General features: G+C 41.2%; 1 protein-coding gene across 1 annotated transcript in view; it reads right to left on the bottom strand.

Moving 5' to 3' along the window:
- Positions 1-521: 521 nt before the first annotated feature.
- SEMA3D (sema domain, immunoglobulin domain (Ig), short basic domain, secreted, (semaphorin) 3D) overlaps positions 522-12,909 on the bottom strand; it is a 102,557-nt gene continuing 90,169 nt past the window's right edge. Inside the window, exon 18 of the mRNA XM_009322863.1 lies at positions 522-3,621. Coding sequence (XP_009321138.1) covers positions 3,208-3,621 — 414 coding nt within the window. The 3' untranslated portion in view covers positions 522-3,207. The remainder of the gene's footprint in view (positions 3,622-12,909) is intronic.

The following is a 12,909-nucleotide window of genomic DNA, read 5'->3' as shown; positions in this document are numbered from 1 at the left end:
AGACTTAGAGTTGAGACTTTAAATTATACAGAAGATTAAATTTGTTGAAAAGAGGGGGATCCTCTCCTGTTACAGTTTCTGGGCTAGCTCATCCTCTGAACCCCTCTCTGGGACTGCAGGTTGTGGAAAGACCCACTGCTCCTCCTGCTCCTACTCCTGGGTTTGCATTGCTGAGTCCTGCCCAACAAAACCCTGTCTTACCTGATGTAGTAATCCCTCATCTGTCCCTCTCATTCCCTGGTCTCCAAGGTCCTCTGGCCTCCTTGCATGTGTAATACCTGCTGTGCACGAGGAGCCGTGCTAGCCCTGCCAGCTATAGCATACATCTTACCCAGTGTACCAAAACACAGACTTTTATCTATGCAATATTATTAAATATGTTCCCCGGGGTGGCATGAACCCAATACAGCACACTGGTTTGGAGGATATTGAATTTATTTCCCATGATGAAAGAGGCCTTATATCTCACTTGGGGTTTTACACTACCAGTGTACCCCAGACTGATGAGGTCATTTCTTTAAGAAGAATCTCATTGCAACAACATTTGAAATAAAAGAAATGAAAGTCATTTTTAAGAGTAATAACATTTTAATTCAACCATTTAACTCTAATGCTCCCACCACTGAGACCCTTAGTCATCCCAGACTTCTACTAAAGTCAGTAGGGGGGGTTCATTTGTAGAATACATACCTCCAATCATATCTAAACATAAATCAGATGATTTAGTTTTCATGGAGGAGAAAAAAAAAATATGGAAGAAGAAATTGATTTGCTTTTTTATGAAGTAGGCAAACATGTGATGAGAGTTGTCTGAAATGCAATAATTGAAGTACTGCGTCACCACCGGGGAGAAGAGTAGGTCCTTTGTCAGTGCATGCGAATGCAGACCACCTGTTATTCCATACCCTTGGTGTGGTTCCACTCATTTACCTAATGTCCAAGTCAGAGAAATGGCACTTTGTGGACTGATAAAAATCTAATAAGAAATAATTGGGCAGGTTCTGTATGGTGACAGCATAACCTTCCAGCCAAGAATATTGAGTATCCCTGTCTTAGGGTGCTTTATATGTAGTAGTTTAATACCCCCCATACCTCCTTTAAGTAGTCTTAATTGGCCTTGAAATCCAGGTACCCAAAATGACGAGCCTCTTGTGAAATGCCTGGCCTACGTTATTTTGCAGCAAAAATGCCAAAAAGGTCCCTGCGTGTTCTCAAAGTACTGTACGACTGGTTAGTATCTTCAGCATCAATCTCTCTGCTGATTAAAGGTCCTGTGCTGAGAAATTCCCTCCTCCCCACGGATGTATTTTATAGTATTTAGCACTCAGTGCTTTACACTATCAAAGCATTGCACGCATGCTATCTAGTATCTCCTAATTAACTCATACATCTCCTATTAAAAAAGCATCTAAAATTAATGACATATGGTATCGCTGGCTTTTATACAACACATGCAAACTCAGTTTTTGGGTTTTACAAGAAATGTGGGTAAGCTAAGATTCCTTTCTGAAATCTGACAAACACTTCGCCGTATCTGACTTTCAACAGAGAGGAAATGAACAACGATGCAAATTGGATCTACACAATTAACGATCAGGGAGTGAATGTGCACACAAACACTAGCACGGGCAAGGGTGAATCTACAACTTTCAGAGCCAACGTTTTCGGTTCCTTAATGAGGTGCACACCAATTACAAGGGTTTCCCACAGACTTTGCTCTCAAGATCTGTAGAATGCATGAGAAGAAAAGTCTGTCATTTTGGTATCCATCAAAGCTCTCTTCCATGTGAGGAAGTGGTTAATTTGTCATTTCACACTCAGAAAGGCGTGAAAGGCAAAACGGAGGGAGGTTAGATGGAAGAGAGGAAAGGGGGGCTGTGACTCATGAGAAGAGACAGTAGGCCCGATTTCGAGCTTGTGTTTGTTGCTGCATATCAGGAATAAAATCAATGAAATCACATTGACGTAAAATAAACACGAGCGAGGCCAGTGTTTCTTGCTTATATGGAAAAAATTACACTATTAAAACCAAAATATGAACCAAGGAACAAGGAACACTTTACAAATGAAATTATGGTATATAGCAAATTTCTAACTTACAAGTTTTATTTACACATGGACATCTTTTGTTTTATTTAATTATAATAAAAGTATTAATTCCAACAATGCAAATTTTCAACTTAAAAATACATAAGACCTTTGGGAGAAAATCCCAAAGAATACACACATCTGAGGAATGCCAGCTCTGTGTCAAGAGCACCGGTCTCAGCCACTAAATATTTTCCCTCATCGTCTTTTGTTTTAGCTTTGTTATTGTCTTTTTTTTTTTTTTCCTCTGCATAAAACAAAGCTAGCAAAGGGCCAGAGAAACAGTCAGAATCAAACCTTTGGACAGACAGGAGAGGTGCAGGCAGGAATCCCAGTATTTGTTAATAGGATTTGTGCACATACCTCCCACGGACCACTTAAGAAATTTACTCCCAAGCATCTTGGTGGCAGTTTCAATTAGAGTCAACATTTCATTTCAGCAGATGGACTGCAAACTGGTGGCTACTCAAACTCTAATGAGTAACGCTCGATAATTCCCCCTCTTAAAATATGATTATGCTTTGTCTTTTTTTTTATGGGGAGAATGAATGTTGTCCCTAAGCCAATACTTAATTTGATTTTTTGCAGTGCCTCTCTGTGCTAGCAAACCCCACCCATGTGCCTGTATACAAGCCCAATGGGTAAATTAGCGGGTATTTTTGCAGATCTGTCACACATTTCTACCATGCTTTTTATTCAGAAAGATGCCAAAGAACTAGAAATACATCTGCCCTCCCCTGAAATGTAGCCACCTCTGGGGTGGAATGTGGCAGCAAATATTAACATGGGAACACGGACACTAAATCCTATGTGAAAATTATGCAGGAAGTACAGAATACAGCTCATGTAGCCTCAGGCTACCCAGAAATCAGCTAAAAGTGTACATCTTTTCTTTTTAATGAATGCATTTGAAATTATTGCCTGGTGTGTGGTACTCCAATAAGGAACGTCTCATTTGGTATCGAATCCCATTGTACAGTCTCATACAGATTAATAGTGATGGTGAGTTATCTGATTTCAATAAGAAGCAGTACTAATTCATAGGCAAGATGCACAAAACCAGAACACAGTATTTTTTTTTTCATGGAAAATGTCCTTTCTTTAAATAGCATTTACAAACTACGTAGACAGTGGCCTGGCTGGCTCATGGTGCCTTCGGTTTCGCTTTTTTTTCATCTCCTGCACATGCTTCCATTTGGCACCACCTTTGTTCCGCTGCCGCCGTTTCTCCCGGTGCCACATCTGTTCACAGTACTCATCCAGGCTAAAGCTGGGGCTGCTGACGAGCTGGATGTAGTCCTTGTACCTCAGCCGGGACTCCGTCAGCAAATCCCTCACCCGGCCCTCCTCATCCTCAGTTTTCTGAGTGCTTTCCATTTGCCCGTTCTCAATGACGTTTAAGTTCAGCTTCACGATGGTATGGACAAAGGTGTGCTCCTGGGCTTTGCAGAAATAGGCTCCCGCATCCCTTCTTTGCAAGCTGCGGATCAGCAGCCCGTGCTCTGTTTTGATGATCCTTTCGTCAGCCTTCAGCTGTGGGGTTGGACAAAGAAGAACGCAATACGTGAGTTTCATCGGCAAAACCAGAACGCGTGTCAGAGCAATTCTGAGGTGAAGAAAAGGCTCGGCTGGCACACGGCATGCCCCGTCCCCCGGGTGCCAGCACGTGGTGGGGCATGTGCAGCTGGGACAGACACCAGGAGATCCTTCCAATGTCTGAGTTCTGCTCCTAACTATAGCATCTGTATCACTGACATTTCAGCATGCAGTAGTAAAAGATACATTCTGTACAGCTGAAAGGACAGACAGTAACACTCATCACACCACAATGCATTAAGTTAGACTATGTTCTCCAAGGAAGGGTAGCTATTTAGTGCCACAAATCCCATCCATTTTTTAACTGCTCTTCTTGAGGTATCTGTAATGCACCCAGTATACCAGGGTGCTTGAATGTATCTGGAGCGCTGAAGCTCTATTATGCTGAAAATAAATACTACTACTGATTTTTAAAGTGAAATGCTGTGATTCTGATCTTCTTCAAATGGATTTTACAAAAGGAAGTTGATCCTGGCTTTGACTCATTGAGAAGTGATTAAAAGCACCCAATGAGGTTAGACAAATACAATCCAGTACAATCCTTTTATTGTTAAGATCTGTGAAGAAGAACTTAGAGGAAAAAATAAAGCAAAAAAAAGAGCAAAGAAAAGAATGAGAGTGCAAGTCAGAGCTGGAGTCTGTCAGCATGGAACTGTAGTTTCATTTATGAATGGAAATATTTCAAAAAATACAGCAAGACTCACATGTTAAGAATAAGGTGCACCTTAGAGTAATAACACTGTCAGGTAAGTTACATATCTGGTGATCTGAAAATTATTTCCAAAATAACCTAAGACTAAAAAAAAGCATAAAACCAATCCAAAATCCAGGATGGGGCACTGGGCACCTAAATATTTTTGCAGCTAGTGAACATAGAAGGTAAGTGATTTGCCAAAGACCATATAAAGATTAGTAGCAGAGGTGGAAGTAGAAAGCAGAGCCCTAACCCCCCAGTGTCCAACACCAGCATTTCCTTTGACAATGATCCTGGTCTAGCCCAAAGCTGCCACCTCCCAGGTGTGCTATGTTCTGCTGCCACACAGAGGCTGCAGCACACAACCACACCGAAGGACCTGGAGTGCTGCTTGCTCAGCCTGCAGCAAAGCCAGGGCCTTAAATGCAGCCTCAGCACTGCTGGTGGCATTGTTATAATGTAGAAAAACTTCAGCACAAGGCTGAGTAGTGGGTTTAAGAAGGGGGGAGTGGGGGCAGAGAGAACCAACACAGAATCTGGAAAATTTCCCAGAGTGCACATCTGACCCTCCAGCAAACTTCAGAGGATGAAGATCAGGGAGGCATAAAGATGACTAAATTAGATTTATTCACAGTGGGTAAGCTACACACTGTTTCTTTATGTAAAAAATCTGCACATGATTCCCTCTTCTACTCCATGGGAAAAAATGTACACATACATATGAGTCTCCATCTGTTACGATTCTAACTCACTAGTACTTTATCATAATAGGGTCTCTTGGAGCAAAGAGATGGATGAGATGACCTCCCAGGGCTTTTTGCTTTACCCTTTTCTAAGTTTCTATGATAATGACTTTGGAAGGGTTAAATAATTTGAGAGACCATTTAGAGATCACCAGAAAAAGCAATACACATATACATAATACATGCACAGAGAGACAAAGAGACTTTAGCTTGCTACTGTATCAGCCGTAACAGTCTTCAGTAACATACAGATGAGGTAGGTAGGGAGGTACGTAGGTAGATGGATGTGGATGGATGGATGGATGGATGGATGGATGGATGGATGGATATAGGCCTGTGTCCTACCATTGATCTGGCTGCAGCAGAGACAAGAAATCGACTGCTACAAAAGCCTGGTCAGAAAGTAACATACAGATGAGGAGATGAGGGAGGTAGGGAGGTACGTAGGTAGATGGATGTGGATGGATGGATGGATGGATGGATGGATGGATGGATGGATATAGGCCTGTGTCCTACCATTGATCTGGCTGCAGCAGAGACAAGAAATCGACTGCTACAAAAGCCTGGTCAGAACATGGCTCTGGCTGCCTGGCTCTGCGGCCAAGTATTTTTCGGCTCCTGCCACCAGTTGATGGTGTTGGGTCAACCCTGACCTTTAGTTTTCTTGTTTGTAAACTGTATATAAGCATGCCTACTTGGTATCAGCAGGGTGAAATCATACTAATTTCAGGAAATTCCTGGAAAATCGATTGTCCTGACAACAGGTGCTACATGAGCACAAACTACTTTTGATTTACTACACTGAATTTAAACCAGAGAAATCATGGTCAAAACACAAGCATATACACAGAAGATAGCAGGGAGGGAGACTAGAAAAAAACCACTTTTCCACCTCCAGAACCTACGGCGTAGGGCAGTAGTCCTCAGTTTTATCAGCTGGTGACACTTCATTCCAAGTAAACATTCCTTTCTTACAGTAAAAACAGGAGCATAAAATGTATAAATGAATCCATAAATAAGTAGCTGTAGGCAGAAATATGTCTAGGGCAGGTGTTTCCTTGTGGTGCTGTACTCCACAGAGAGAAGCAGGAGCAGGGGCCAGGTGGAAGTGCTCGGAGGCTTGGCTGTTGCAATATGACAAGGAAGCCCCTCTTTTTTTTGCCCAGGCTTCATGTCAACATGAAGACCCTAGTCTGAGAAATTTAGGGAAAAGAATGGGAAGAAGCAGCTAATTTCCAGACATTTGGGTTCCACAAGGCACTATGCAAAGACCAAGTTCCCACATTGTCTGAGGGAAAACAGGACTGATCTCTCAGGGCTTGATGCAATTGCAGCAGTAGCATCTGCCTATCGGTGGCTCTGCCAGTATTGTAGTCTGGAGCGCCTTGACAGCTGTGTACCTCCTACACTTGGAAGATCTCCAGCTGGCTGTTTCAGCTGGCTAGATGCCAGTCCAAAGAGCTCTCACTAGTGCTTCGCCTATTTTCAGTGAAAAGAAGGCAGAATAATGGCAGATCAAGACTTGAAAAGATCACTGGACCCCCAAGTCCAGCACCCTGCTACTCATAACTGTTTACCACTTGTGCAGCAGCCATCACTTTCTAGTTGTAAATGTGTTAACTGATGGAGTTGCCCCCCTCTGCCTTGGGATACTGCAGAGAAAGCCAACAGAGTCTAAATTGGTTGTGTCCCTTAATCCCAGCCCATCATGACTCCTATTTTTAATGAAGCAGCATTCTTACAGAATGTCCTGTGTTAACCTTGGATATTGATTTACGGTGACTGTCAGCTCCTCCTTCTCTGTGCCTTCATTGTTCATTCCTTTCTTATCCTCTGGCAGGATGAAATTATGGCTCCGATTTCACACGTATTGAGCAACACTTCATTACTGTTTTCCCCCCTCACTTCTCTTTTTGGTATCCTGTTTATGTTGTTTTACCCATAGGTTCAGAACTCTTCCTGTCTTTCCTCTCTATTTTCCCCCCACAGGGCTCTGGAGTTTCATAAACACCTGGCATTTCATTACTTGGTAGTAGATCTTTAACCTTTCACTTGAATGCTTAATGTGCTCTTTGGTTCCTGACCTATAGATGTAAAACATATTTTATTAAATTTTGAGGAAAATGAAAAGACTAGTTAGGTAAAAGACATCATTTTGTTTTGGTCAATTGTGGATTCACTGCTCCCCCCCCCCCCCCCTCGCAGCCCCCCCCCCCCCCCCCAATATATCATAGTCAATAACTCTCCTAAAATATTTGTAAATGGGATTTAAGAGTTCAGAAGCACAAAGGCTTTAATTCATAAAAGCTTGCTGACATGTGCTTAAATTTGAGCATACAACAGAAATTAAACATGAGAGACATAGTTTAGTTCAACAGGGAACAAATTATAAACCACAAAAATGAAGCAATTGATTACCATTAACTTTCTTTTCTTAGTGGAGTGGGAACAGATTTTTGACAATATTTTATCAATAAATTGTACTTTTCATCCTGCATGATAAGCACATAAGTTAGCTTAAAATTACAATACCTGAATTATGGCACATGCCATAGATACTGGCAATATTTGACAAAGGGAAAAGATCTCCATGCAAATCAAACACTTGATTTTCACAACCTGAGTTTAACAATGGAGGAAAAATAGGCATTGCCAATATTGATGGCAAATCTTTAAACAATCAGTAAGTTGGAAAACAACCAAGGATTTGCAAGTGCTGTGGCACCAGGTTAGGTCAATGCCTTTTGTCCTTTGCTAATGATGTGTTTAGATAGCTCCCTCTTTACAAATAATTCACATGTCAACTCTTTCACAGTTAAAACACTGCACCTGTCTGGGAGAAGAAAGTGGCTTCAAAGCCTGCCTTCCCTCATTAATCAACATGTGGAAAGATGTTAGAGGTAAAGCTGGACTAATTATGGGTTAGCTGCAACCCCTGAACAAACTGAGAGGAGGAGAAAGGAAAGTTAGGAACGTTTGCTGAGAATTCACATTCATCTTTGGTTTTTTATTGTTTTCTTCTTCATCCTCATCATTTGACTGGAAATAAAGATCACTCTAGGGTTTTTTTGGCATTATTGTTACACATGATTTTGTTTCTCTCATACTGGGAAAATAATCATTTAACTCCAACACAGTTGTAGAGTTAATTTATCTTTCCTTTTTTTTTTTGTTTTAACATCTTTTTTTATTTACCAAGAAGCTACAGGAAAAAATGAAGAACATGTTGCTGGTACAATATCATTATGGAGATGCATGATTCCTATTATTTTCAAGGTGAAGCTAACTTCTTATTCTGAAACTAAATTTTAAACTCCTACTCCGCCGGTATATCTAAATCAAAGCAGAAATGTCACGTGTTGTATCTCAGTTCAGAGTTACTTCTTTTTTTTCCCCAGGAAACTGTCCAAAATATTACTCTTATTTAAGAATCTCAAGGTGTTAGGGGGAAAACAAAGCACCAATGGGTCATATAATAAAATAAAAGAGTGAAAGCGTGAGAGCTATAAGTTGTCCCTAGGCTGCAGAATGAATCTCTTCTTATTTTTCCCCCTCTCGATCTCTTTCTCATTGACCTAAGGATTCAAACACTGAACTATACTCCTCTAACAGGTATTACTGGAAACTCAGACCTTGGTGTATGTCCTCTTCCTTACTTAGCTCTCATCCAACTCCTAGATTTTAGGGCTGGCACTGAATCTGTGACCTTTTTTCACAAGATGCTGCTGACCAGGTGTTTGTAACAAAGAAGATCGCAATCATGATGCAAAAATATCCAGCCGTAAAAAGATATGGAAACTTATGTCTTGGATAGACTGAAAAATGTCTTCTCAGTCTGGCTAAAACATGGAATGGAAACAACATCTCTTTGCTCTGATGGGGGAGACTCTTGTGCCTAGCAAGATGGCCTGTCCAACAGTGAGTCACACTCTTGTACCTACTGAAACATCAGATGCTCGTTAAGCTGGGTCCGTCAGAAAAACACAGCCCAGATTGTGGGGCAGGAATATGGAAAAGGTTAGAACCGCTGAAGAAAAAACTGAAATGTCCTCCTGCCTTTTGGTGGATTTATTTTCACACCCAGGTATGAATAGAGCAGGAAGGAGAGAGTTAAGAGCGATCTGCACCTATTCTGTCACTTCAGACTATATGGCTTGTCCTGTCCCCTGCAAGGGGACGTGGCAGCTTGGCAGACCTGGAGCCGCAGGAGACTCAGGGTGAAGGGCAGCCTAAAGCAGGGGGGCTAATACTTTTCAGAGCCATGGGGCACCAAAACTAATGGCTTTGTAGGGAGCCATGCATTTGCTTTTTGCAGTCCTGACACCTATTATACACATAACAGAACACACAGGAATTTCTTTGAGAAAGAAATAAATATCTGTTTTAAGCTTCAGAAAACTTCAGCAGTTTAAGACATTACGAACAGATGACGTCCCCACTTTTTTTTATGAATTCCAGCCACTGAAACGCTCTCCCTCATCTCGGTGACTAACCCTGCACGCACAGGAACAAACATGATCAATTGCGTGAGCAGCACTAAACACAAAAGCACTAGATATTTGACTCCTGACCTTAAAACGGCCCCAAACTACAGGGAAATGTACTCCCACTGGCAGCAAAATGACCTGGTGACAGCTCCTGTACCACAGAAGATCCTGTCCCTCCCCACAGGTCGCTCTGCCTGGAAGTCACATTCTGAACCATGACCCTAAGGGTGAAATGTCGGGGACATCCTGCTGGGCCAAACGCTTCCCATCTAGTCTGGATTTTGCCCTTTTCTTTCCCTCAGGAAGCCGTAGTGCATGTCCGGGACACTGCATAGCTGTCTATTTGTAAAGCCAGGTTTAAAGACTTGCTGAGACATTACAGTTCCAGCCCTGGAACTAAAAGTCCGTAACCTAAGTTCCAGGTGCACGGAGTCATTTGCAAAGCATGGTATCGTCATCACAATAAGTTACACCGCTATGTAGACATGCACTAAAATAATGTACAGTGTTATTTGAGAAATCTGCTGCAGGAAGTGAGAGAGAGAGCAGAAAATATAATTGTAATGGGAAAAGTTATGGTAAGGCATGGGCTGAGCAAAGAGCAAGCTACACATTAAACATGACCACACTGTTTCTGTCACATATGGTATTTTTGTCAGATTGAAGTGCTTTGAAAAGAAAGTCTATTACTCCGCCGATCTTTGGATTTTCTAGGAAGGCCTCCAATTAGGCTCTAATACCGATGATTTCATTTTCACTGATAAGTCAAATTAGAAAACCTGAAAATCTCAATTTCTGGATTCCCAAATTAACAAGGGATTAACATTTTAACCTGCAAATACCCTTATTCTATCTAATAGGAGGAATGATTGTTCAGCATCTCTACAGACCCAGTCATTTATTCAGGCAGCCATATATGAAATAAGGAATTTAACTTTAGGCACATGCATTTGAAAACGTGACATTTCTAGATTAATATCTTTATCTTAAAAAATAACAAAAAAACCCCTTATTTTTCTTCTAAAAATGGTATCTCCCAATATGATGATTTGAGATGTGCAAGCTGAGTTTGCTCAGAAGGAGTTCAAGTTCTTAGGACCCTGGAACTAACCTGGGTCAAAATACTAGAAATTCTGTTACTATAAGAATTTTCTGATCGAAATCAAACAAAACTAATAGCTATACACTGTCTTTAAGTGATCTGATCCTGTAATCATCAATATATCCATATGCATTTATATAGGCTGTTATCTTCAAAGGCTGGAAAAAATATATAAAAATGAACTAACAAAACCACCCCAAGGAGTTGCGGAACATGTGCTCCAACTTCTATTTTATCAAAGCTAGATCACAGAAACATTGCTATGGCTTTAGGGACAATATGTGGTAAAAAGCTATTTGCCTACTGTTAGCATTCATAATGTAGAAAATCCATCTGCAGATTTCTCCTTCAAATTTTCCTCTAAATTTGCCTCAAAGGTTAATCTAGCCTTTTAGCAAAGCTTTACTTTTCTCATACAAACAGATGTCAGATTGTTTACACAGAGCAAGCCCAGTAAACACTGCTGTTTAATGTGCAAAGATGTATGCTGTGTGCTTGCTGGAGCTTCAAATGCCATCACACATATGCGTGCATTCCCTTACTCTCTCAACATGCACATCCTTGGCACATTGGGCGGTCCTGCAGTACTGGACATCACCATGCCTGGGCAACTGGCATTTGCCTCAGAACAAGTAGCAGGGGCCAGGTCACCGCCGCAATGAACCTTTTGGAAATACAAAGCGTGGCAAAAAATAATATAGCCTTAACTTAGGCTATGCTATATAGGTTAGCCTGCCCTAACTTTGTTCAAAAGTTGGTTTGACCTGCAGTTTGTCCTACAATCAAATAAGAAAGATAGCTTGAGCTTGGCTTCCTGACCTTCAGAGGCCTATCTAAACCTGTGATTTATGAGAAAATCAACTGATTTTTTTTTTTTCCGTAAATTGACACAGATAAAACTCAAAAGCAGCCCTTCAAAAGAGGCTTTCAGATCTTAAAAGTGTGACTCCTTATGATACAGAAATATTACATTCTTCACAGGGAACTGGCTGTTTTATGCAAAGTTTGTAGCTCTTTTTGAGAAGCTCAGGCACATGCTATAGTTGTAATACATTATTTTAAAAATTGATTGAGTCTCCTCAAAACTTGACATAACTTCCTGTTCAGAAAAAAGAAAAAAAACACACTAAAAAATCCCCAAAACCAAAGACCTGTTAACTATCTGCTTAAATTTACTTAACAATGAGTCTTAAACACATGGTTAGAATGAAGCAAGTACTTTACTTGTTTCCCTGATCAAATATGTAAGTGCATTTACAAACTGCTGCCTTAGGGAAGTAGAACACAGAGTCTTCTGTACAGGACAGTTAAAGGTAAATCAATTAAAGCACAAACAATGAAAGCCCATAGGTCTTTAAAGGCTGATACACTTCTAGCTGGGTTTTCACTTCAACTACCTGTGGCTGAGAGCATGCTTGGCCAGATGATCAGAAGATCACTTTTTTTTTTTCCAAGTATGGACTGTAATGGAGGTTAGAGGTGGTATTTCAAACCAGTAATCTCTCTTTTGGTGTTTAGTGCATGTTGTGGGAAGCACTGGGTCTATAAATTAATGAAGTTTCTATTCTCAGCAGAGGAAATAATCCTTGCCGATCCAAAGCATGAGTAAAAGAAGGGGAGTAAATTAAAAGTACTGCAGTGTCATAGTCAATATACAGCCTTGTGGGTTTTTTTGTCTTATTTGGTGGAAAATCAGAAGTGCCTTGTATCCCCTCACTCTGGCTTTCTGGGCCAAGACATAACTGGGGCTGCAACTTTGGGACTAACTGCCATGAGTCACATCTCACCCAGAGGTGATGCTCTCATAGGCACCTGCCCTGGCCTGCATCTCCCCAGCCTTTAGAAAGAACCAGCACACTTTCTGCACTCAAAAAGTCTCATAGGATGAATTATCATTGAGAGTGGAAGACCAGTTGGGTGTTTGATAGTTCCTGTCATTTAAACTAATTTTTGTCTCGGATGAACATTTAACAAAAAAGCATATCTAACACCTGGGACCAGCTAGTTTGAAAGGGCAGTTCTTTTCCCTTCTCCTTCCCCGTTGCCATGGTTGCCATCACAGCAGGACTTGGCCTCAGACAGAAAATCACTCATGTAAGAGGAAGGCTATGAAAACTCCTGAGGTTTGAAACTCGCCCAAACCCAGTCCAAATCAGTCCCAGCACGTTGACCTTTTGGGCACATCAGAGGGCCCCTCTG

This window comes from Pygoscelis adeliae, unplaced genomic scaffold (assembly GCF_000699105.1).
Source record: "Pygoscelis adeliae isolate BGI_AS28 unplaced genomic scaffold, ASM69910v1 Scaffold394, whole genome shotgun sequence".
NCBI classification, from domain to species: domain Eukaryota; kingdom Metazoa; phylum Chordata; class Aves; order Sphenisciformes; family Spheniscidae; genus Pygoscelis; species Pygoscelis adeliae.
The sequence above is the reverse complement of the archived record's forward strand: the minus strand, read 5'-3'. Positions and strand labels throughout refer to the sequence as shown.